The 27,872-nt window shown below is 39.8% G+C and overlaps 1 protein-coding gene and 1 pseudogene across 1 annotated transcript; one reads left to right on the top strand and one right to left on the bottom strand.

The window, feature by feature from the left end:
* Positions 1-1,491: 1,491 nt before the first annotated feature.
* Positions 1,492-26,965, bottom strand: LOC102997430 (vomeronasal type-2 receptor 1-like). Its single transcript, XM_028164387.2, is given in 7 exon segments — positions 1,492-2,570; positions 4,392-4,515; positions 11,659-11,886; positions 18,129-19,001; positions 21,506-21,797; positions 26,734-26,833; positions 26,836-26,965. Coding segments are annotated over 7 exon segments (2,826 nt in total).
* Positions 12,683-13,671, top strand: LOC103009637 (RNA-binding protein with serine-rich domain 1-like; annotated as a pseudogene).
* Positions 26,966-27,872: the final 907 nt, after the last annotated feature.

Raw genomic sequence — 27,872 nt, 5'->3', positions numbered from 1 at the left:
TAATTACAAAGAATAAATCAATACTAAAAATTAGACCATCATCCTTTGACAATCACATATTATTCAATTTATCTGCCATGAGCCAGTTTCTATAACAATGCATGTGTACCAAATCATCAAGTAATAACTTTGGACCACTTTAGATAAAATTTGCATCTTAAAATTGTAAGCTTATACCAGTAAACATTAAACAGGCAAGTTCAGTTGATATTTTGCTTTTAATAACATTTATTTTCTCTAGTTTCCCAAACCCATTGCTGATCAGTATTTCTACAAGTTCTGTTTTTCTACATACTTAATTCATATGCACATAAATATATATAGGTCATTTTAAAACTTTCATATCTGGAAGAAGATTGAAAACATTTTTATAACAGTCTAGTTAACTCTGGATAATCAGAGGGCAAATATTTATCACTTCATTTATCTTAAAAAATCTTTCATTCTAATACCTGCTCTAGGTAAACATTTGCTTTTTTTTGGCCAGCTGGATATTCACTATATAATCAACTTAATAATTGCTTTGCTGACACTTAATTCCCTTCATTTTTATTTTTTAAGAAGACCGTTTTGAAACTCAAATACTTTACTACTTATTCTCCAGGAAAATCTGGAGCAGGTAGGCCTTGCCTTCCCTCTGGGAGAAACTTGTCGATTTCCATTATGAATTCAAGAAAGAACTGAGTTTTGTTCACATCTCAATTCCTTCAATATTCTCTGTATGATGCAGAGTCCTTTGAAACAAAAATTCTCTTACCAAATGCTCTGCTCCAAGGGAAAGTTTATGAGCTGTATGTAATTCTTACCTCAGTCAGTGCAAAGCTGTCTATTCCGTAGAGGCATTAACAGGATGTAGAACAAGATGTCTGTTTCGGTCCCCACAAGGTGACTTTGTCTAATGTAAATGTCTAGATCAGACACCCATGATATAGGGGGAAAAAACTATTCAAGACCCAAATATTTGTATCCACCATGTTAGGTTACTTGTGCCTATTAAATTCCCTGCCATGCACTCCTTATACCAAAGTATTATGAAAGGTTTTAATGAAGTAGTTTACCATTTCAATACTAAAGACAAAGATGTAGAGAATGGACTTGAGGACGTGGGGAGGGGGAAGTGTAAGCTGGGACGAAGTGAGAGAATGGCATGGACATATATACACTACCAAATGTAAAGTAGATAGCTAGTGGGAAGCAGCCGCATAGCACAGGGAAATCAGCTCGGTACTTTGTGACCACCTAGAGGGTTGGGATAGGGAGGGGGGAGGGAGACGCAAGAGGGAGGAGATATGAGGATATATATATATATATATATATGTATAGCTGATTCACTTTGTTATACAGCAGAAACTAGCACACCATTGTAAAGCAATTATACTCCAATAAAGATGTTAAAAAAAAAAAAGTAACAGTTACTCGAATTCTTGCTAAATGGTATGAGATTTCATATGCCATGCTTTGACTACACTACCAGAACCCAAATCCTCAGAATTACTCCAGAACATCAGGCAGCTGCTGTGGGAACCACCTGAAAGGGGATGTTGAACCATACCGCCATTGCAGCTCTGAGGGACACATGCAACCCATGACTCTACTCATCCGAACAGTTGACACCATGGTATTGTTGAGCTCACTGCTCACAGAGGCTGAAGTCAGTTGGATGTTCTTATCTACAGTGGGAACTCTTCCACCAACAATTTCATCCGTGTTCCTCTTTGGCCTCAGCAAAATAATGAAGCACTTGGCAGCAAATATACAACCCAATAAACCATAGCTGGATGCCAAGATTGCAAATATTTCCACGGCCACTTTAAACTTGCCTTTGGTGCTCAAGTAAGCAGGGACAAAAGAGATCCAGACAATAAAAAAGACCAGCATCCCAAAGGTGATGCATTTTCCTTCATAGTAATTATCCGGCAACTGGCGAGCCACAAGGGTTGTAAGAAAGCACAGCAAGGCCAAGAAGACATCCATCCCAAATATAGAGCACAAAAATTCTATAGAACCTTCATAACATTCCAGAATAATCTTTATATTTTGAGATTCCATGTTCTTGTACACCCTTGGGGGTTCTAATACTAAGTAGGCTGTACATATGCCAATTTCGACTACAACAGAGATTAGCACAATGATTTTCCAATAAAGAGGGTGGATGGATATAAGTCGGGTTTTGGATTTGGAAATTCTGTAGGCTAAAAACAGTGAAATAGTCTTTCCAAGAATGCAAGACAGGCAAAGTGAAAAGCCCAGTGCCAAAGTGACCTGACGGGCCATGCAGGACCAGTTGTATGGCTTGCCAATGAAGAACATGGAAGACGGCAACGTGATGACAAGAGAAACCTGAACGAGAAAGCTCAGCTCCCGGTCATTGGCAGTCACGAGCGGAGTGTGTCTGTATATCACATACACAACTGTGACTGCCGAAACCACAAGCGACCCAAAGATGGAGAGAATGACAAGCGTGAATCTCAGGACCTCATAAGCAAGGAACTCCACCTCTTTCAGCACACACTCACTCTTTTGTGCATTGGACCAATAGTCTTCACCACATTGTTCACACTCCCTTTGACCTAATGAACAAAGAACAGAGGACTGACTGAAAAGAAATCCACTTGTCCCCTTCAGCTGCGAATAGCCCAGAGGAGCCAAAGGCCTAATGCAAGACTCACTGAAATTTTCTACAGAGAATATATAATATCCCAAAAAAAAAAAAGCAGTGATAAAATGGTCTTAGAGTGTGCAGCTAATATTACAGATTGAGAATTGATTTCAATTTTGGAAATTCAGTCTCCCGTCTTGGTTTCAGCTCTTCCTGCATGGGCCTTTTTCAGTAAGACGCCTCTTTCTTTTTCTTCCAATTATCTAATTGAGAAGGGAGGTGTGTACCCTCATAAGCCCGAGAACAATCCACAAATATCTGAGAACATTAAAGCTACTAAGGTGAAACAATTAAGAGTAGTGTGACAGGGCTAAGGTTGATTAAAATACCAGGGTTTTCAATCTTGCATTCAGCTTCTCCTCCACCTACTGAAGAGAATTTTGTCTTTGCCCACTCAGCTTTCCTCTCCTCACCCTCCAGATGCAGATTTGAGAGAAGAGGTAAAGAAAGGTTGAGAATTAGAAGAAAGGAAACAAAAACAACAACCACGTTGACTAAGGTTGAAAAAACTTTTGGGGCATTTAGCTGGGCAGAGGTTCTAAAGGAGAATATTGCAACATAAGAAAAAATCTGAGATGAATTTGTGGTAGATTATGAAATTGATCTCTTCACTGTTCTATGAGAGATGCAGGTAAAGACTGGAATTCTCTTTCAATCACTTCCGACTGCTGGAGTGGACATCTCTTGTTTCTGTGCAGAGAGTGGGCCACATGGGGTCCAAGGAGTTGTTCAGATTACCTTGTGCTTGTTTTCCATTTGTGGAAAATTTTACATTTTTAAAATCCTCTTTTAACTAAATTGCTATAGAGGGCCTTTTGGCAAGAGACATACAATTTGTTATATTTAACAGAAGGTAGAGATAAAAATAAACCTGCTGCAACATGCTGCATAGGGCTAAGCATACCAAGTCCAACTGAAGTTCTGGTCAAGAACAGCAATTCAACAGGTTGTAGTGAAAAATTCATAGAGCAGTAGATATAGAATTCACTTGTCCTACAAACTTTGAGTAATTATGGTTTTTGCCTTTAGGGATGTACTTCTAGATCTTATATTTCTAAATTAGAGATAATTCTGTAAAACATAGAACTGTAATTCACTTATTTACTACTCATTCACATTTTTCCATAACTAATATTTAACCTATTTCAGAAATTGAAATAATTTTAAATACTTTTATTTTTGGGAACCCATGTATTCATATTTCACATTGCATTTAAAAAAATTTTTCCCCTCTTAAATTCATGGATGCTGGTCTTTTTCCCAAATGTATCAGCTTTGGAACTAAAACTGCCCTGGTCCAGGAAGATCCCACATGCCGCGGAGCAACTAAGCCTGTGCGCCCCAACTACTGAGCCTGCACTCTAGAGCCTGCGAGCCACAACTACTGAAGCCCACACACCTAGAGCCCATGCTCTGCAACAAGAGAAGCCACCGCAATAAGAAGCCTGCGCACCGCAATGAAGAGTAGCCCCCGCTCGCCGCAACTAGAGAAAGACCACGCGTAGCAACGAAGACCCAAAAGTAAATAAATAAAAACAAATAAATTTATATTAAAAAAACGGAATGTTATAATTTTTTGCACTGCACAGAACATCCAATAGTTTGATGGATTATAATTTTTGTCATAAGTTGTTCACATCTATTTATAAAGAAGGCTCCCAAGGCCCTCTTTACTCAAACATGTTTAATCTCCTTCCATTTTAATATCAGTGAAAAAAATGACCATCTCTACCTGGTTCCCGTGACACATGCCCATCAGCACACAGGATGCAGTCAAAGCAACATATTGGTTCCCCATGACGAATTCCCTTCTGGGTCCCAGGCTGACACAGGTCAGTACACACTGAATGGGGAAGCTAGCAAAGACAAATACAATGCATGTAACAAAGCCCTTTGTCTCTACCTTGCCAGGCTAAGAAAGTTTCCACCTGGATTTCTGTGGAAGTTTTGCAATATCTTGGGAAACCCAGGATAGCTGGGCAAGAATAACAGACAAAGAGAATAATAACATGGAAAGCCTAAAGGAATTTTGCTAAAAGTCCTGTAGTTGATTCTAGAAAAGGGATTCTAGAAAAGTCCTGTGGTTGATTCTAGAAATTATCAAAGCTAATCCCAAACCTAACTCTTTCTAACCTTGAAGACTCAGACCAGGCTCCATGTCCATGGGGCTCTGAGGAGAGGATAATTTGTCAAGTCTGTTTCTGCTTGAGGGGGGACCCCAAGAATCATCTTGAGTGCCTGAGAAAGACTTCTTCTCAGCAAGGTCATCCCAGCACAGTCTGAAGATGTGTCATACAGAATCAGTACAAAATAACAATGAAAGGTCCATTCCATGTGGAAAGTTGTATGGCAAAAAGGAAAAGTGGACAAGGCACAGCGCTGGAATATTTTCTCACAAAAAGAGCTTAGAAAACTCAGTGGCAAACATAGGTCTCCCTTTACATTCTACATGGTTGTGCACATTGAAACCCACTATAAATGCAATGTTTGTAAATCGGTTTATATCTAAATGTAAACGAGGAGCTTCCTATTTAAAAAGGAGGGAAGCTGTATTTCTCCATTAAGCAAAGATTCATTTTGGAAAGTGAAAAGACTCATTTTGGAAATCAGAATTTTCCTATGTTGAGTTTCCCAAGATAAAACTGAATTAGATAACAATGGAAAATATCAGAAATCTATGAGCTCAGTTATGGTATGTAAGATTACTTAAGTATGTATTGCTAAACACAATAGATAGGCTTCTTAAAAGGGTTGTGTGCGCGTGCACGCGCATGCGTGCGTGCGTGCATGTGTATCACCACAGAATGACTGTATTTCCTCTCTCCTGACTCAGTGTTCTGAAAAGGGCTCTCCATATACCTTTCTTTGAAAATCATCACAGTAAGCTGATGCCTTTTTGTTCTGTTTCTCAGTATCCTTTCCCTTCTCAACCCTCATGATCTAGCTTCCAGCCCACTCACCTCACTAAAATGTTTCTTGCCAAGTCTGACAGTTCTTCCTCTAGTACCATTCTCCTTTCTCTCTCTTGGATATCTGGCACTCTTGATCAACTCCTCCTTGAGATGCAGGCTCCCTTGGCTTCCATTGGGTCCTTTTATTTCTTTTGTTGGTTCTACTTCCTCTACCTACCTCATCACTGTGGGCATTTTTTGTTTGTTTATTTGTTTGTTTTTTTGTTGTTTTTTTGGCTCTGGTCCTTGATCCTCTGCTTTTATCTCTCAATATAAAGCAGCTCATTCATTCTCTTATCTTCAACCAGCACCTCTACCTAAGAACATCCAAAACTTGACTCTAGCACCAACTTTTCCCACCTGACCTCTAATTCCATATCCTAAGCTCCCAACATGTCCCTACTCTGAGATTCCACCATCACCTCAAATTCAACATGTCCAAAACTACCCCCATTTACCCTATTCCTCCTCCCGAATTCCCTGTTTCTGTCACTGACACCACCACTCTCACCCATCATCTCCAACCATATCTTCTATTACTTGCCTACACATACCTTCACTCAGGCCCATCTGCTTACCAACCTCCAGATTCAGTTTATTATCATGAGTTAAATCATGCCTTATACCATCTACTAATTGTTGATGCAGGACACTTCCAAGGCCAGTCCATCAGCAAATCCAGTGGATTTTACTCTTGCCCCCTTCAGTCTATTTGCAACTTGGCAGATAGAATAATTCTTTAAACTCTAAGTTGGATCATGACTCTCCTCTGTCAAAACTCTTCCATGGCTCCCCATTTCACTCAGAGTAAAAGCCAAAGTCCTTCAACAGCCCACAAGGCTCTATGTGATCTGACCCTCTCTCACCCCTCTTACCTCCTCTCCCACTAACTCTCTCTCTCTCACTCTTTCCAACCACACTGAACCCTTTCCTGTTCTTCTAAAATGCCAAAAACACCCCTACCTCAGAGTTTAAAAGTTGCTGTTTCCTCTGCTTGGAATGCTTTCCCCCTAGGTAAGGCAAGGATTCACTTTCTTTTCAGTTTTCATTCAAATGTTACTCCAGTGAGGACTTCCCTGACCACACTATGTGAGATTACACCACTCCCGCCAGCACCCCCTATCTCAATCCCTGCTATTTTTCTCTCCCTAACATTATCATCCATTAAAATACTATATCACTTATTTATTTATCTTGTATATTGCCTGTCTCTTCCTACTGAAATGTTAGTCCCATTAGGCAGGGATTTGTTCTGTTTTGTATGTTAACACATCCCCAGTTCCTAGAACAGTGTCTAGCACATATAATATTGTGTTCAATAAATATCTGTTCAATTAATTATTAGATTTTAAGTGCTGCGAGGGCAGTGGTCTTTTTGCAGTGCTTAACACAGAGGTAGACTCACAGTACATGCTTAGTGAATTTGTATTGAATTACATTTGAACCAATTTCATTATACAAATATAACCTTGGGAATACCCTGGCGGTCCTGTGGTTAGGACTCCGAACGTTCACTGAGGATGGCACAGGTTCAATCCCTGGTCAGGGAACTAAAATCCCACAAGCTGCACAGCATGGCCGGGGGGAAAAAATAAAATAAAATTTATTTAAAAAAACAAAAATAACCCTAATTTTAATAAAGATGAGAAAAATAAAATTACTATGCTCTAATGAAACATTATTAAAATAGAAATCTACTAGTACGTTTTACTACTTTTCCATCAATTTTTAGTAGAATGAGCATTCTATGAACTTTGCTTATACAGCAATAGCATCTTCTCTTGTTTCATGCAAAACATTATACTAAGCACCTGCTCTATGGCTAGCACCAGGAATACAAAAGGCAAGAGTCTCAGCCCCCATTCAGGGAGAGTGCTCTGGGCCACAGAAGGTAGTTTATACGCTAGGCCTAGGGCAGCTCTGTCTTTCTGCAATGATGGAAGTCTTATATATCTGTATTGTCCAATATGGTAGCCCCTAGCCACACGCGGCGGCTGAGTACTTGGAATGTAGCTAATGTGACTAAGGAAGCAAATTTTTAATTTTAGTTAATTTTAGTTAATTTTAATTTTAAAAGCTACGTGTGGCTAGGGACAACTGTATTGGACAGAGCAGCTCTAAGTCAAAGAAATAAAATGCAGAAGAACTATGGCCCCTACAGTGGCAAACACTAACTTTTTATTTTTATCCTGCCAAAATGTATTCAAGAGCTGCTTAAGGTCGGATTAAGAAAGGGAGGAACTAGCGTGTATGCATGTATGTATGTGTGTATGTATCTGTGAGTATACATGAGTCTGTATATGTTTATTGATACCCATGGAAAACCAAGGACCAAAAAAAGAGATAAAAAGATCCGCTTGGTATCTGGCACAGCACAGGAGCTTGGAAATCTTAATTTTCTTGTATTCTTATGTCCTTTCCCAGTATGATTCAGAAGACTATTTGGGGATCTCAGATCCCAGGTCACAAGGGCCACACAAGAAGAGGGAAGGTACATGAATAAGAAACAAGATGAAGAAAGACATCCTCCTCCCAAAAAAGTCTTGCAGCTGCAAAGAAAAACTGCTGGCTGTCCTGACACCCACTTATAGCTCTCTCTCACTCCTGCTGCTTCCTCCAGAAGATTCACAGGGAAGATTAAATTGCCAATGCTCTTCTACCACCCTATCGGTTTACTGTAACACTACAGATAAACACTAAACTAGAATATCAAAAGCCCTACAGTTCTTCTCTCCTAGAACTAATATTTCATTAAGGGTAAAAAGTTCAGCGGTCTGGTAAGCGATGAGGTTTCCCCAGTGCTTCTCTAGGTGTTATCTTTACATTGTGTAACCAGGGCACCCTGTCTCTAGCTTCTCTTCTAGAATGTTCAGAGCTGCAGTTCTGCAGAGCAAAGCCCGCCTGTTGCTATAGGAAATGGAGGAATTAAAATTGTAATAATAATGAATAGTGAATAATAATTCATTATTAATAAGTAAAAATTAAAAACAATAATAATGAAAATAACAGCTTTTTACCTGGAGTAAGTACTTTACAACCAAATCTTCAAACCTCATATCCACTGCTTTCCAGAACGATTTTGAAAACAATTTTTTTAAAGAATTCTGAAATTTATGAAACTCACTCTTTTCTCCTACAGTTTCTCAATAAAGGATTTTTTGAATGATATATTAAAGCTTATTGACATGTGTGCGCACCCATGTATGTATGTGTGTGTGTGTGTGTGTGTGTATATATATATATATATATATATATATATATACATACTATACTGGAAGCTAATGTTCCCTACATCAAATTATATTATGAACTTGTAAATCCTACTTAGCATTCTTTGACCCTGGGAATAAATAAGAAAAAAAAAAAGGAGGAAGAAATAAAGTTCCTCCAGAACTATGGTCAGAGAGGGAAGGGAAGGACTTCTGGGTTGTCCCAGGGTAATGGTAACTACTAAACTGTGAATCTCTCCACACAGTCTCTGAAAAACACCATACAGATTTAAAAGAAAAAAAAGAGTAAATAAAACCACACATGACCCACAACTTCAGCATCATAAACAGCCTGAAAATATTATGAATTTCAAAGTACTTATAACTAGAGAAATAGCCATTAAATTCCAGCACGGCCACCTCTAGAGCTCCCTCCTCATCCCTAGGTGTATGGGAAATGATGGAACTCTGGGGAAACTGTGCAGAAAAGAGTAAGGGGGAGAAGACAAGCTAAGGTTATTGGAGAGTAGACAAAATCATTCCTAGAAAGAAAATGTCAGGCTATAGAGCAAGGTCTTGAAGGTGGGACTCAAAGCGATGGTTTCACCCCTGCAGTGAGACCAGAAAGTATACAGAGGGAGAAGTGATAGAAAGGGTAAAAAGTAAGAAAGGAAAATTAAGAACTCCGTAGAAACAAGAGTGAACCATAAAATCAAAAGACACGTTAAGCCTTCCCTTTCCACACAAAAGTTATCTCTGAAATAAATTGCTCTGCACTCTACTAACAGAAGAAGGCAGTCTTGAAACAGAGACTTGTGATCCACCCAAAACCTACATCCTTGTCCATAAAAACAACCAAAGATAGAATTGTGCCTCCATATAAGTTTACTATAGGAAGAAAACAAAAAATGAAAATCGAAACATTCCAGCAGAAGAGGATGTGGAGAAAAGGGAACCCTCCTACACTGTTGGTGGGAATGTAAATTGATACAGCCACTATGGAGAACAGTATGGAGGTTCCTTAAAACACTAAAAATAGGACTACCATATGACCCAGCAATCCCACTCCTGGGCATATTCCCAGAGGAAACCATAAGTCAAAAAGACACATGCACCCCAATGTTCATTGCAGCTCTATTTACAATAGCCAGGACATGGAAGCAACCTAAAAGTCCATTGACAGACGAATGGATAAAGAAGATGTGGTACATATATACAATGGAATACTACTCAGCTATAAAAAAAATAATAATAATGCATTTGCAGCAACATGGATGGACCTAGAGATTGTCATACTAAGCAAAATAAGTCAAACAGAAAAAGGCAAACATCATATGATATCGCTTATATGGGGAATCTAAAAAAGGCTACAAATTAACTTATCTACAAAACAGAAATAGAGTTACAGATGTAGAAAACAAACTTATGGTTACCAGGGGGTAATGGCGGGGGGAGGGATAAATTGGGAGGTTGGGATTGACATATACACACTACTATATATAAAATAGATAACTAATAAGGACCTACTGTATAGCACAGGTAACTCTACTCAATACTCTGTAATGGCCTATATGGGAAAGGAATCTAAAAAAAAGAGTGGATATATGTATATGTATAACTGATTTACTTTGCTGTAAACCTGAAACTAACACAACATTGTAAAGCAACTATACTCCAATAAAAAATTTTTCTAAAAAGCTAAAAATCGAGCTACCACATGATCCTGCAATCCCACTCCTGGGCATATATCCAGAGAAAACCATAATTCAAAAAGATACATTCACCCCAATGTTCATTGCAGAAAGAGAAAGACAAATACCATATGATATCACTTATATGTGGAATCTGAAATACGATACAAATGAACATATTTATGAAACAGAAACAGACTCACAGATACAGAGTACAGACTTGTGGTTGCCAAGAGGGAGGGGGGTGGGGGAGGGATGGATTGGGAGTTTGGGATTAGCAGATGCAAACTATTATATATAGGATGGATAAACAACAAGGTCCTACTGTGTAGCACACGGAACTATATTCAATATCCTGTGATAAACCATAATGGAAAAGAAAAGTATATATATATATATATATATATATATATATATATATATATATATATCTGAATCACTTTGCTGTACAGCAGAAATTAACACAACATTGTAAATCAACAATACTTCAATAAAAATTTTAAAAAACTATTCCAGTAAATTAAAATTCTCCTCTAAAACATACACACACAACCATTAAGCAGAAAAATACCGTAACACTTTAAATAGATATCATAGCACTTCAATTAAGTATTCTCAGAAAAGCACTTGCAGATGTCAAAAATATCTCGAATCAGGTATTTTAAAATTTAAAACATCAATGGATATAAGACTGGAAGAAATGAAAAAAGTTCATTTACCTCAGGAAAGAAACTATTTCAGAAATTAAGATAAAAGTCACAAGGTGTTCAAAATATATACACTTGAATGAAAAGTTAATAAGGGACATTGAATAAAGGCAGGAAAACAATAAAGAGAATAAGGATGAGATAAAGAATAAAGCAAAAACTATCAGAGAAAGTGAATAAAAGGAAGAGACAAAGGAAGTCAAACACTTTGGAGTACTTGAAGAAGGAAAACAAAATCATAGAACTAATATTTAAAACTATAAGCAAAAAGAAGTTCCAAAAACAAAAGATCTGAATCTATATATCGAAAAGATATGTATTTTATTTAGGAAAATTAACTTGGAATAGCCAACTCTAGGTTTCTGATATTCCATAGCACCTAAAAGAGTATAGAAATGCAATTCTCTCTATATATAAACAAAATAAGATAGAGTAACTAACCTCTGATGATTCAGTGTTCCAAAATATTGTCGCATTCTTAATCATCACGAGTTCAAATTTAGAGTTTGTGAATATATATTCTCCAACCTTCACAAAGGCTATCTCTCCATTATCATCTAATTGCCAATTTAGGATATCATAGTATCCAGTCACAGCTCCATTATCATCAATTTCTATTCTCATTCCATCATGGGTTGTAAACTTAAGTGTCTTCAAATAATACATTAACTAGAAAAAAAGGCGGAAAAACAACAGGGAAAAAAACAATTTGTAAAAATGTGATTGCCTAGAAAACAGGGTTTATAAAGAAAATAATCTCAAAACTCATATCTAATTGATGGGGCTGAATTTTTTCCTATTCCTCTATACCTTTGCTGTCTAATACAACAGCTCCTAGCCACATATGACAATTGAAATTTGAAAAGTGGCTGGCCAAATTGCGATGGGCTGTAAGGGTAAAATACACACTGGGTTGCAATAGTTCAAAAAAATGTAAACTCTCTCCTTAATAATTTCATGTAATTATTTTTATATTAAGTTATCATGATTATGACCAATTGTTAAAATATTATTTGGGGTTAAATAAAATACATTAAATTTAATTTCATCTGTTCCTTTTTATTTTTTAATTTGGTTACTATAAAAATTTTAATTACCTGTGTGGCTTTTAAATTTCTATTGGACAGTACTGATCTATACCAAGGTAAAGTGATGCCTAATATTTCCTAATACCTACAAACCTAGGGAAGAGAGGATATTCCCTCTTAGATTTCTTCACTAATAGGTATCAGTCTACCCTACTACCATCATTCCCTTCCCTGCATGTCAGGGGCTAGAGACGGGAAGATCAAGACCCATTCCCCACCCTCGCAAAGCTCACAGTCCAGTAGAAGGGCTTAGACAAATAAACAGGTACTAATAGTAAATTCAATGTACTCTGTGTTGTTGTACGGCCTCAGAGGCTGAGGAGAGGGGTAACGGGGCGCGGCAGCTGGAAGATGCTGCTCTTTGGCATAAATTGCAATCAATTAAGGATCGTTTCTCAGACTCAAGTTAGAAGTGAGAGTTCAGATAAGTGAGGCCGCCATTGTTGCTTTGAACACCTCAGAAGGGGAGAATGGATTTATCAGGAGTGAAAAAGAAGAGCTTGCTAGCAGTCAAAGAAAATAATACAAAGCCCAGCACTAGGGCTCCTTCTCCTACCAAACGCAAAGACCGCTCTGATGAGAAGTCCACGGACTGGTCTAAAGATAAGGGGGCCACCAAGGAGTCAAGCGAGAAGGATCGTGGCAGGGATAAAACTCGAAAGAGGCGCAGCGCTTCCAGTGGTAGCAGCAGCACCAGGTCTCGGTTCAGCTCGACCTCCAGCTCGGGCTCGAGCACCAGCACGGGTTCCAGCAGCGGCTCCAGCTCATCTTCAGCATCGAGCCGCTCAGGAAGTTCCAGCACATCCCGCAGCTCCAGCTCCGGCAGCTCGCCTGGCTCTCCGAGTTCTTCTTGGCGCAGGCAGGACAACAGGCGGCGTTTCCGCTCCAAATCCAAACCACCCAAAAGAGATGAAAAGTAAAGGAAAAGGCGGAGCGCTTCCCCTAAACCCACCAAAGTGCACATTGGAAGGCTCACCAGGAATGTGACCAAGGATCATATCGTGGAGATATTCTCCACCTATGGGTAAATTAAAATGATTGACGTGCCTGTAGAAAGGATGCACCCGCCTCTGTCTAAAGGCTACGCATATGTGGAGTTCGAGAATCCAGATGAGGCCGAGAAGGCGCTGAAGCACATGGACGGAGGACACATCGATGGCCAGGAGATCACTGCCACCTCTGTGCTGGCCCCCTGGCCTCGGCCACCCCCACCCCCACCCGGCGATTCAGCCCTCCCAGGAGAGTGCTGCCACCGCCTCCCATGTGGCGCAGGTCACCCCCACGGATGAGAAGGTCGCGTTCCCCTCGGCGCAGGTCCCCCGTACGCCGGCGCCACAGGAGCCGCTCCAGCTCCAACTCCTCCTGATACGCAGGGCCACCGAAGCTCTGCCCTGTGACTTGTATCCCATCCAACTCACTTTTGTCACTTTTCTAGCCAAAGGAGGATCGGTAGGAAAGAAATCCCTCACTCAGAGGCAGGCTTCGAAGGTGAAGGCAGTAATTGCTACATTTTCCCTCGCGGCAGAGTTCAGGCTGCAGGGGTGTTGTTGGTTTGCGGTCGTGCTTATAAAGATGCCCTCCAGTTTTCTGGCTAGAAAGCCTCCACATTTCTAGTTCCTGAGAGTCAGTTTAGTGGCAAAGCCAGCAGGGGGCTCCAGGAGGTGGTACAGCTCCAGCCTGGGAGCATGTTTTCCCATTCCACAGATGACCTGGGGCCGATCTGGTGGCCTGCTCGTGCCCTAACCTGTTGGCCTGCAGGGTCCCACAGGACAGGGTGTGATTTTACGCAACTGCCGTTCCTGTTAGCCTGGCCCTGCCCCTCTGCTTGAGTCCTCTTCTGACCTCTAGGGCGTAATACCCAAAATGGTTCTTTTCACGTGTACTCATGTGCATGCACACACACGTCTCCCTTTCTCTCTGAAACTCGTAAGTTGAGAGCCAGCTCTGTCGGGTCATCACAGAACCCCCCCCCACCCCGTTGTGTTGGTATTCATGGTGGTCCTGCAGGTTACCTTGGCAACATGTACATTGCTTTTTTGGCTTTTATTGTACAGTCAGTACTATATATTTTCTGTTTTGAGTTTTGTAACTTTGTGGCATTTTAGATAATATTGTGTTTATACTTTGTTGTGTAGAGAAAAGAATTGTGTTGAATAAACCTAGGATTAGAGTGCAGCTCAGAAAAAGAACATAAATAGTAGCAATTTGCCTGACAAATACTGGAATCAAAGAGATTCTAAGCCAAGGGAATAATATGTGAGACAAGGGTGTGCCAACGAGGCCATTGCTAAGAGTACAAAAGTGGATGGAGCTGATTGTACACCTACAGAATAACTTCACAGACATCAATAGGAACCCCCTAACGAAATAATACCTCTAGTACTCTTGCTTTACCCAGTCAACCTTAGCTGGGGTAGGAGCATATGTTCTTTAGTATGAAGGTAACCAGTCTGCACTGAGACATATCCTGTGCCCTTGGTCTTTGTCAGCACCACATGCTGGACTTAGGTCTCCCAACCAGAGGGCCCAGTCCAATCCCTAACCCTCCACAAACCAGAGAAACAACATAGCAGAAAGAGCCTTAATTATGGTGTATGATGATTTGGAGTCATATTTTGGCTCTGTCAAATGACATAACCTTAGGCAAGTCATATATCCTAACTAGGCATTAGTTTCCCAGTCTGTAAAAGAAGGGAAATCATCCCTGCCCTACCTCTGTCGTAGAGATTAAGGAAATATAGCTAGAAGCTTTTAGTAAGTCAGTATACAAAGGTAAGTATTATAATAATCACCATCTACCAGTAGGGCTACTCCAGGTCACTTGCCCTTTTATCTCTCCCTCTTTTACTGTATGCTATTCTCAGTCAACATGAAATCTACATCAGAGTTCACAACAGGGTGACTTTTACTGCCAAGTCCACTGGGGACAGGCACATTTTTCTTTCCCAATCTTCAGAAGACTCAAGCAAGGAAATTTTCAAAGGCTGCAACCTTACAGCCTTTCCGTAATTCCATCTGCTTATCATCATTGGATGGTAGGACACCGTTCCCTACCACGAGGCATGCAAAAGAATTTAGAAATGTCCAAATAAACCACAAGAGTAAAAGGGTTTTACATATATATATTATATATATATATAAAATATATACATATATATATATATATATATATATATATAATATATATATATATATATTCTGACCAAGTCTGCTAATGAGATAAGCTGAGAAAAATGATTATGGACTGCATTATCATTTTGGTTTTAAATAAATCACAATTTTTTACTTTTTGATCCATTTATGAAGCATCCTTAAATGTGCCTATTAACTCTCTCTACCGTGAGGTCTTGCTTTTCAGTTTTTACTTACATCATTCAGGGAATGTGTCAAGGAGCATGAATTCTCTCTTGGACTACACCACCACCATTCACCCTGACACTATGTGGTCCCTTGACCCTCCCTAAAAACTCTTTTCTCTGCAATCCTAACACATATTTGTTGCTTTTTGAGCAAATTTAAATTGTAATGTTGAAATCTTCAAATAATAAATTAGAGCATTATTGTTTACCATATAAAAAGATCCTTTTGTTAAAAAAGAAGTACTCAGAGGATTTCTTTTAAAATGAAAGAACTCACCTATAGCATAACTTAATTCCTCATTTTGAATTTACCACAATTTCCCTAGTACCAATGAACAACTTAGTACTCAGATCTTGCTTTCTAAATTCCATTCTCCAGTAAATGGAAATAGGACTCTGGAGAAATGGCTACTTCAAGACTGGGGCAGAGAAATGCAAGACAAGCCTGGAACATCTTAGCGTTCGAGAAAGTAAATTAATCAGAAATTACAGTGACATGTCAAAACGAAATAGGAGCCTACTCAAAGTGGCTCCCAATTGCCGAACCTGGAGAATTTTGAGCAACAAAATGCATAATGATAGTTATGAATTATTATACTCATAGAACAGTATATCCATGAGTCCATGTGATGCAAATAAATTAGTGAGGGAAAAGTATAACTCCATTTAATAAATGTAGAAGGAATGAGGGAAACAGAAAAAAAATCACCATTTTAAAAATAACACAGTAATAGTTGTTTCAGGCAATAATCATCATCAAAGGATGCTAAACTTTGTGGATCAAAGCATTACAAAAAACAGAGTATTTTCAGAGCTTCAAAATATTGCCTCACAATATAATTATTAATTACAAAGGGAAACATAGTAACTTTATAATGGAAAAACATGGTGACATCACTGTCACTAAGTAATCAAAGTTAATGTCACCATTAATGAGACATAGGGCTTCCCTGGTGGCGCAGTGGTTGAGAATCTGCCTGCCAATGCAGGGGACACGGGTTCGAGCCCTGGTCTGGGAAGATCCCACATGCCGCGGAGCAACTAGGTCCGTGAGCCACAATTACTGAGCCTGCGCGTCTGGAGCCTGTGCTCCGCCACAAGAGAGGCCGTGACAGTGAGAGGCCCGCGCACCGCGATGAAGAGTGGCCCCCACTTGCCACAACTAGAGAAAGCCCTCGCACAGAAACAAAGACCCAACACAGCCATAAATGGATACATAAATAAATAAATAAAATGAGACATAGTGACATCATGTACCTCCTGATATGAGACATAGAAAAGGATACATATCACTTTTACAGTATTATTGCCAGAAATGCATAACCTAAATGTAATCATGAGGAAAAAAATTAGACAAACATAAATTGCAAAACATGTTATAAATAGCTTCCCAGTACTTATGAAAAGTATCATGTTCATTAAAAAAAAGGAAAGAATGAGGAACTGCCACAGATTGGTGGAGGCTAAAGAGATACAAAACTAAGTGCATTGTGGGATCAATTTGAAAATAAAAATAAAAGTGAAGATGCAGTGGTTCCAGCCACTGTGGACCCTGTTGGGACAAGCAATTTGGTGTTGCTGGAAAATAAAGTGGTGAGGGTCATGGAAAGAGCAATGGAGTCAGAGATGCTGACGGCCTAGACCGTAGAGGGCTGACAGTGTCAGACCAGGGATGCTCATGCTTTATCCTTTATAGGAGAGGGGAGGTACTGAAGGATGTAAGCAGAGGAGCCCTCTGATTAGGTGTGCATCTTGGTGAGACCATTAGGGCTTCTGTGTCCCAACATGAATTGCTGGGACGTCAGACCTGAGACAGGAGATGTGAGAGCCAGTCTCCAAGGTGGTCCTAATAATCTTCACCTCCTGGCCTTCACGCCCTAGCATGGCCCCTCTGACACTGCACAAAGACTACATTTTCCAGTTTCCCCTGCAGCTACATGTGACCATATAACTAGATCCTGGCTAATGGGATGTAAGGAGAATTGTACGTAATTCCCAGGAAATGTCCTTAAATGGAGCCATATACGCATCTTTGTCCTTTCTCCTTCCTGCTGGTTAGAGTGTGGACATGATGGTTGAAGCCCAAGTAGCCATACGGAATTATGAGGTGAACCCACAGATTTAGAGTGATGAAATGACAAGGTAGAAGGAACCTCAATCCCTAAGCCACTCTTTCAGTCCCAGAATGCTAATCTCCAAACTTCATTTATGTGAAGGAAAAAAAACTATCTTGTTTAAGGCATTGTTTTGGGGGGTTTTCTATCATTCACAAGAAACCTAATAATAACTCTGTTAACAAATGGAAACTCTAAAATGCCCATTTAGGTAACATAAGCAAGCCATTCTTTTAGGGGGCATGTGATAAAATCATGTCTATGAAGTACAAAAGCAGATCAATGGTTTTAATTGTATGAATGCCTTTTACGTCAAACTATATCATGAAGTAAAACAAACCACAACTTACCTGCCAAGGCTCAAAAATCAGTATATATGCACAGGTGTTTCCTGGAATGTATGGCCAGTGTCCTTCCTCACATCTCCTTAGACGATCCAGGGCATATGCCATAGAATACACAATCTGGTTGACATTGTGTGTAATTCTTAGCTGAGACACATCCAGATAGGTATTTTTAAGATCGTCCAACTTCTCCTTTCCAGTATAGAATTTATCAGACATGGCGTGTAATCTGTCCTCTTCACCAGTCATATTCACTCTATGTTCAGTGTTGTATGGAACTCTACTATTGGGCCAAGTACAGTTAAAAGCAGTTTGCCAAAATTCAATGGTCAGGACATCATTTGGATCCTTGCCCGGATGTACATCATAAAGAAATTCTTTTAATCCCAGTATATCAGCTCTTGGTATTGGAAATCCAATACTTCCACCAAAATACGGGAAATATTCAGGCTTTGCAATGAGAGCCAAGGCGATCCAGGCTTCACTCGCTATCCGTGTTCTGTCAGTTATGTTATGGTAAACCATTTCCAGCATGAAAGGTCTTAGGTCAATATCAGATGCATAGAGCACAATGACTCTGGCAGTGGAGTTCCTTATAGCATCAATAGCTTTTTGCATTTTCTCATTAGAATGGATTTTGGGAATGGTTTCGGAGAATGCAACACAGAGGTTGACACTCTCCATTTTTTCCTTAAAAATCTTTACTCCGTATTTTCCATAATCATCATCAGCTGCTATGGTGCCTATCCAGACCCAACCAAAATGTTGGATAAGTTGTACCATGGCCTCCGACTGGATCTTATCACTGGCTACTGTGCGAAGATAAGATGGAAATTGGTATTTGTCACTAAGAAGTGAGGAGGTAGAGGCATAACCCACCTACAACTGAAAATATTCATGCAGTTATTAGAAAGCAATAGCCAAACCTCAAATTACACAACCTCTGAGTATTTGTATTGGAGAAGGAGGGAACTTAACAGTTCTCCCTTTATTCTCACACCCTTCCAGAGACAAAAGGACTTCTACTCCTGTCCCTGCTCTGTGGGTGGTGGGGACTGTTAGAGGGAGCGCTTAGGGCCTCCCTATTCCCACCCTATTCCCACCCCACCCCACAGGAGCTGGAGGAGCTAATTATTAAGGTGATGACATTCAATGCACCACTTTTCATACTCGGGGTCACAGCATTGGAAGGGAGGTGACCAGTCCTTTCATCTATGTTTTCTTGAGACTAGGTGTGTGATTCAAGCCATCCAGGCTCTTTCTCTGATCTAACTCCTCATCCATACAGATGATGGAGTAAGCAGACTCATAATCTATTTGTCAGGCCCAGTTCCTCTTTCTTTTCTTTTCTTTTCTTTCCTCTCTCTCTCTCCGTCACCACCACTTTCTCTCTTTTTCTCCTTTTCTCTTTCCTTGTTTCTCTCTACTAGGACTTCTGGGTATTTAAGTCCTAAGACTTAGATGGAGAAAGATGATTGGAAACTCCACTTCCACCTCAGGTTTAAGTCTTATTCTCCAACAGAGTTAGTAAAGGCCCTCATTTTATAGGCACTTGCTAGATAAACGAAGAGGTATTTTTCTCATCTTGCCAGTGGTCCTTGTGCATATTTTCTATCAGCAAGAACTTAGGAATGAAAGTAGAATGACCAGTAACATGAACTTCTGACAATCTTACATACATTTCTGCTGTACCTTACTCTCAGCCTCAGCAACTCTGCAGTTAAGAAGATATGTCACATTCTCTCCTATCCCATCCCATTGCCATCCTATGTTATTACTGCATCACCTCCAATAAGACCTCCTATACTATAGTTACATAGCTCCATGATTGCCAATTCTTTCATAAGTGACAGATTATTCCTATTTTAATCTTTATCCTTTGTCCTATTCCTACTCCACTGGCTAAAATTCACATTCTTCTCTGGAACCTCACAAGCACCAACATGATGGAAGCCATATGCAGGAAAGAATCTCATTTAGGAAGCAGAGACACCTGATTTCTAATTCCGGCTACATAATCAGTGTAAGATTGTGGACAAGATACTAAAACCTGCTGAAAACAGTTTCCCCGTGAGTGAAATCAGGGTTATGACATCTACATTTTAAGGTTGCTCAGCATATTAAATGAGACAACACACGTGAAAGTGCCTGTTGTATGTAAGATTTCTTTTACCCTCTTTGAAGATTTACTACAAGACTTAAATGAGAAGATCTACCTAGAGGTTTCTAGCAGGTGCCTGGACCACAGTCGGTATTTGGTGGAAAGCAGAGCTCACAGCAGCAGCAGTTTGTCTAAGCTGCATGAAGCCCACATTGAAGATGTCGGCTGTGTCACCTGACCCCTCCTCTTGGTTCTGTTTCTCAGTATTACCCTGTTCCCCCTACATTTGTATTTGCAGCTTTATAAGACACACTTTGTAAATGCCACTTTTTAACAATTATTTTAACTTCTCCCATTACTTCAGTAACACAAATAAGCTTAATCTTCCTTCACATTAATAAGTCCTGACTTGATATTTTTGTGAACCACCCCTGGAAATAAATATAGAGCTTTACTTATATTTTCTTTTCTTTTCTTTTTTTTTAACGTATTTATTGGAGTGTAATTGCTTTACAATGGTGTGTTAGTTTTTGCTGTATAACAAAGAGAATCAGCTATACATATATCCCCATATCTCCTCCCTCTTGCGTCTCCCTCCCACCCTCCCTATCCCACCCCTCTAGGTGGTCACAGAGCACCGAGCTGATCTCCCTGTGCTATGCGGCTGCTTCCCACTAGCTATCTATTTTACGTTTGGTAGTGTATATATGTCCATGCCACTCTCTCACTTCATCCCAGCTTACCCTTCCCCCTCCCCGTGTCCTCATCCATTCTTCCTAATATCATTTATTCTTAGGTTGAAATGTGTCACTGTCCCTGAATTTAAAATAATCTGTAAATTAGCATCCCAGCTCATTTCAGTATGTTAGCATATGAACAAAAAGGGTCATGATTAATAAGTATTAATACAGGCCAGAAACAAAATGAGTTCCTTATACCATCTATCAACCAACAAGTATTTCTCAATCACCTACTCTGTGCTTCACCCAGTGTTTTCGAGTGTATTGCCTACTGAGATGTCAACATACAAATCACTGGGTTACAATCTCAAGCTCAAAACTAAGGCAGGATCCTAAGGGACGTAGAAGAGTCTGAAATCACCAGTCACACTTGCTGAGGCCAGACTGAACAGAGTAATTAGGGACACCAGCATCACCACCATCCTGTTTGTCTGTGTAACTTATCCCAGCCTCACCTGAGCACCTAATTTACTCTTTGCAGCAATTTTCACATACCTTGTGTTTCTTTATAAGTTAGTACCCAGCACAATATTCTGAAATACCTGAGGTAAGTAATACAACCCTAGAGTTCTTGAAGCAGCAACTGATAAGGATGGTACACCGGCTCCAACAATTCCTGCCAGCATTGCCCCAGTGCTGTTTCTAAAACTGGGCTTGTTTTCTTCCTGCCCTGTGAGGAATACCAATGCCGCTTCCACGGATTTGGAGATGGTGAAACAGGTATCAGAGATCTGATAGCCCAAAGTGATGTTGGGTAAAGTATCCTTCCTCTCATTAATCTCCTTGATGGTGTGGATCATGGTTTTCATTCAGCGGAATCCCCGGAAGTTGAACCTGAAAAGGAAATAGTTTTTGTAAGGCCTTAGTCAGTGGGTGGATCTGTGGAGGGGAAAGCAGCTTTTAGCTGGGATTGGTGCTGAGAGCATTTTGCCAAAACGTCAGGGGGCACCTGCCTTGTGTGAGCACGTTAATATTTCATAAAAAGATATTGCAATTTAAAGGGTTCAAGTATGAATCATATTCATTATTGATTGGTTTGGGCTGGGAAGCATCTTTTTGGACAGCTGATTATCTCTTTTCACAAAAATATTCTTATATTCGCAATTCTCTCCACCACGCAGAACACTCAATAATTCCTCAATACATTTTTCCCCATTCACTGGAAGTCCCCGGTACCCTATGAGTCTCCTTTCCCTCTTCCTTACCTTCCTATAGGTTTCTCCTGGTTTCTTCTAGATGTTAACTATAATAATAAAAGCTTTGTCAATACATGAAAATACTTATGATAGGACTACATAAAAGCAGTACATAATATTTATATATACGATATATATTATGACTCCAATAGATAATTTTTCCTGCCATGATTTGATTGTTAGTGTTGAGATTTTTTAATTAAGAAGTGTCTCTTTCCTATCATTCTTACATTTAACCATGAATGAGATGCCTCCTCCTTTCCATTCCCTAGACACAAAAAGGAAAATTACTTCTCTTTAGTCCATCACCACATTTTTTTTCAATTTCTTCTCCATTAAAAATAAATATTCTATTTCCAACTCTCTTTTTTTCTTCCCAGTTTTAACCAAACTTTAACCTATTTGAAAGCAAGGACCTCAAGGATGTTTTCTCTTAATGTCCTCTGTAGCTCTAGTATCTAACTCCCTATCTTCTACTCAATAAATATTTTTGAATTAAATATCTAATAGCAAATAGCCCTGTTGGCAGATTAGATTTTTCCTCCATGTCTCTTTAACTGGGTGTTTTAGTTTAGTTTAGCTTTGCCTTTTATTCAACACGTAGTTACTGAGTTGTTCTGGTGCTAGACACTATAAATGCAACAGTGAAAAAGATAGGCACTGCAGTGTCTAGGCAAAGAAACAGAAAAATAGCCATGCACAAAACGATAAACACAGCGATAGAGGTAGACATAGGGACCAGCAGTTAAAGGGGTGGGGAACCTTGCCCTGGGGGACTTAACAGCCAAGCTAAGTCTTAAAGGATAACATAAAAACAGGGGACGAATGCTGCAAGCAGAGGGCACGGTATGTGTGAAGGCATGACAACAAGAGAACCTAACATTCTAGGAATGGGAAGATCAGGACACTTGGAGAACAGGGTAGGAATAGGTATGGCACGGGAAGAGGAGACTGGAGAATCAGGAGTCTGAACATGAAGGGCTTTATCGTCCTAAGACAACTGGTCTCTAAATTTACACGGATGGCCATACAAATTGGCATACACATTTTTGAAATAAATATAGCAATATCTTTTTTAAGGTGAGAGAGTAATACATTTCAAGAGCTAGAAAATGTTCACCTGCTCTGAATCAATAATTACATCCCAGAGAATTTATATGAAGGTACTGTTCTTCCCAAAAGAAAACACTAGGTATATTCCAAACTGTTCATTTTAGAATTATTTATAAAATTGAAAAATTGGAAAGAATTTACATGCTCATTATGGTACATTGACTTGATAGGAACATTTTCCATCATTAAAAAACTATAATTAGAGAAATTATACTGCAGCATGCATATAATATTAGGTAAAACAGTCTGTATGCAAAGTTTTTCTATACTATAATTAAAACTACACATAAATTATGTGAACATTTGGATAACTATCAACAGGTAAAAAATTTTAAATGAGTACAGGATAATTACTGAAAGGGTGGGATTTGGGATGATTTTTCGTTCATTTGTTGATTTCCATTATGATACTCACAGTATTGTTATACAATGTATACCTTTTGTTCCACAGAAAATTTCTCTAAATCCTAACTTTGTTTAGATCAACCAAAACAAGAATTAAAATACTCCCTTCTTCCCTCCATTTCACTGTCTTCTCTGCTCTGAACAACATTTTCAAAATAAAAGTCTTCCTCTTCTGTTCACTTTGGCTGATGGCCAACCAAAACTAGTATCCTGTTAAAACTGTGGGTTTCAGAATGAGACTTCTCCAAACTCCAACTTGCATATCTAGATCAGTTATAGGTAAACGTTAATGACACCAAAATGAAATTGTTATCCGGTTACGCCCAGCTCCTGAGTACCACCTATCCAGGCCTCCCATGAGGGCTCTCCCATTGGGAGGGAGGCTAGGAGAACATTGGAATTGGGTACAGATAGAAACTGTTGATGGTTATTGGTGAAAAGTCATTATATAGCTCTAATTTTGAAGAAAATATATCAAAAAATGTAAATATGGAATGTTATTAATATCCAATAGATATGTTTAGGATGTATTTAAGTGCTGGGAAAGTTTTAGGCTTGTATGGCGTGAAGATGAGCAATTTGGGTTTCAGTCAACAAGCTGGGAGACAAGCAGAATCCCCGCAATGATGCCTTACATTACTGATCCACATTCAGGACAAGGAACTGGCTTTTTATTTTATTTATTTATTCATTTACTTACTTATTTATTTATTTATTTATTTATTTTTGGCTGTGTTGGGTCTTCGTTTCTGTGCGAGGGCTCTCTCCAGTTGCGGCAAGCGGGGACCACTCTTCACCGCGGTACGCGGGCCCCTCCCGTTGAGGAGCACAGGCTCCAGACGCGCAGGCTCAGCAACTGTGGCTCACGGGCCCAGTCGCTCTGCGGCACGTGGGATCTTCCCAGACCAGGGCTCGAACCCGTGTCCCCTGCATTGGCAGGCAGACCCTCAATCACTGCGCCACCAGGGAAGCCCGGAACTGGCTTTTTAGATGCCCTGGATCATGTGAAACAAGTTTCATACAAAATATGAAGAATCAGAATGTCATCAGACTTCTCGGCAGCAACACTGGCAGTCAGAAGATGCCCAAGTAATCTTTTCAAGGATCCTTAGGCTTTGAGTTAAAGTCAAGATGGAGTAAGCACACACCACCCGCTCTCTCCCACTGATTACAATTAAGATCCCTGGACTGAACATATAAAGCAACTATCAGACTACTCTGAAAATTAAATAAGAACAGTGGATTAGAGATGGAAATCAAAATATCCCTGGTGGCGCAGTGGTTAAGAATCTGCCTGCTAATGCAGGGGACATGGGTTCGGGCCCTGGTCTGGAAAGATCCCACGTGCCATGGAGCAACTAAGCCCGTGCGCCACAACTACTGAGCCTGTGCTCTAGAGCCCGCGAGCCACAACTACTGAGCCCATGTGCCACAACTATTGAAGCCCGCGTGCCTAGAGCTGTGCTCCGCAACGAAGAGTAGCCCCCACTCGCTGCAACTAGAGAAAGCCCACGCACAGCAACGAAGACCCAACGCAGCCCAAAATAAATAAACAAATAATTTATTTTTTTAAAAAATGCAAAATATCCCTGATACAGTGAATTATTTTTTAAATGGGACATACTTACTTCTCACCACTGTGTCAATCACAGTGGATATACCAAACTATTTTTTAATGGGGGGGTGGATTTTTACTAAAAATATGTATATTGGCCTTTCTATTTTACCTTGCTAGGAAGATAACTTACAGAAGCTCCAATGAAGGGTGAAGAACAAGTTAAGTGATTCCACTGATGAAATATGAGTGTATTATACCATGACAAACTCTGGTTTTCATTTTATGTTATTAAAGATTGAATCAGTGAAAACTTCTCTGATAAATAATGAACTGACTCTAAATAATGTAGCCATGAGCAAAAGTGCTTCTTTCCCACTTCCCTTTGCTTCACTGTAAGAATGGAAAAGAATTAGAAGGTCCAGGAAAGAGTTAAGTACAGACTGACTGCAATCCCTTCCCTTTGCCAACATACAGTTTATCCACCCCTTTTAGTGCTATTTCAAATATGTAGCATGAAATATGACCAAAGGGAAGGAGTTATGATCAGTAAAGATTTAGTTGTATAAGAAGTTCCCAAAATTTTTACAGCATGCGTTTGTAATTATAATTACCACGCAGCATCATGGAAGTGATTAAGATATGATGTAAGATGCCCAATATAAAACTGTGTCCATGTTATTGCCACAACTATGAAAAAATTACAGTTGCCTTTATATAAAGGGCTGAGAAAGAATATATGGAAATGAAAGGAAAGATCTGCTTTGTTACAGTAGTAGAACAGTGTGGACAGTAATTTTCCTTTAATTTCTGGCATTCTTTTCATATCAAAAGTGTGTGTGTGTTTCACACCCAGAAATATAACCCATGTTTGCTTTTCTTACAATGGATTCCTTGCAAATTCAGATTATCAGTCATGGATCCCATTTCTTGACACGACAATTTTGGGATGAGGGGAGTAGGGCAGAAGCCTTCCAACTGGAGGAATCTTGCTATGAACACTAGCTCATAAATAAATCAGCATTCCAGCACTGTGTATTTTCACTTGGGGAGACTTTAGTCTAATAACAATTCAAAGTAAAGCTGCAACACTGCACAACTCTACATCATGCTTCTCAAACCTTAATGTGTACAAGAATCATCAGGAGGTCTTGTCAAAATGCAGATTCTGATTCAGCAGATGTGGGATGCAGCCTGAGATTCTACATTTCTAACAAGCTCTTAGGTGATGCTGATGGCCCACAGACCACCCTCTGAGGAGCAATGTTCTATATCATATAAAACCTGTCTTTTTTCTTTCTTGTTTCTAAGCAATCCTAGAACGTCTACCTCGGAGAAATTGAGGCACAGAAACAGCAAGTACCTATCCTGAGTCAAATAAATAGTGTCAAAGTCAGGCCTGGCATCATGGCTCCAGTTCCAGAGTCTGATTCCCACACCCACCTCTCATTTACCCCACCTCCTACAACTGATGTAAAAAGAAAAAAAAAGAATGGCTTACCCTCCACATTTTGCTGATACTGGCTCCAAAATAGAATCGTTTGCTGGGGTGGTCCTGGAATGAAGAGTAAACAGTCCTCCAATAACAAGTGAATGGTTTCATACCCATTCAAATCAAACTTGCCCAGCAGCTGACAGGTCTGTTCTTCTTCCTCTTCTTTGCCTTCAATGCCCAATTCAGCCCATAAAAAGGCAAGCAGTCCTAGAACCAAGCATTTCTTTCTGCTAGCCATTTTAATAAGGAGAGTTTGGGAGGAATGACCAGTGTTAAAAGTTTTAACGAGGTACCTTGACAGAGCGTTCCAGTGAGTATGTGCATGCCCCATCACAGGGGACTCAGCTGGCCACTACTTGCTACCTAATTGTCATGCCTCAATCAATCACAGAGCCTCACACTCACCTGCAATTTATGGATCTGCACTAGGAGCTGAGTAATCCTTTTGAAAAGAGCCTCATAAAAAACTCTTTTATGCTTAGCAATAATATATAATGACAGAATAGTGGATTCTGAGTTTAAATTAGAGTCTTTCGCTTTGTAGAAATTGTCCCTTTCTTGTTTATCAGCCTCATTCATTCTCACTTCAGCCAGCCTTGTGGGAGCTGCACTTGCCCCAAAAGTGAAGAAGGGCATTCTGATTCATCATGAAGTATAAAAACAGGAGACATCAGGTCAAGCTCTTTCCTTAGGGGTATGGAAAAAGTTGAATGGAAAACCATGGGGGATTTGGACTAGAAGACATCATTTTGAATCTGTGTTCTGCCACTTGTATTAGTGTGATGGTGGGAAAGTCACTTAATTTCTATGCCTCAAGTTCCTCATTAGTGACTAGGATGATAATAAGCTGCCCTAGAAAAATTCTGTAAAGCCCGTAAGAGTTCAAGGAATATTTTTCATATACATCATTTTCTTTCATCTCCTCTTCAAGGTGAAGTGTCGCCCTCAGCTCACTTTGCTGACCTTGTCACTGGTTCAGGCACAAATCCCTGAGAATTTCTGGGCTCTTTCCTCAGAATCCCCTCTTGTGCCTTCTTGCTTGGCCCCTCTCAGAGACGTCTTCCAATCTCTCTCTCCAGGTCAGTTCATCATAGATTCCCAGTCACCTTCTTTGGCCCTTCTCAAACATCCCCCCTGGGAGTATA

Source organism: Balaenoptera acutorostrata, chromosome 4 (assembly GCF_949987535.1).
Source record: "Balaenoptera acutorostrata chromosome 4, mBalAcu1.1, whole genome shotgun sequence".
NCBI lineage: Eukaryota > Metazoa > Chordata > Mammalia > Artiodactyla > Balaenopteridae > Balaenoptera > Balaenoptera acutorostrata.
Note: the sequence above shows the minus strand (reverse complement) of the source record. Positions and strands in the feature narration are given on the sequence as shown.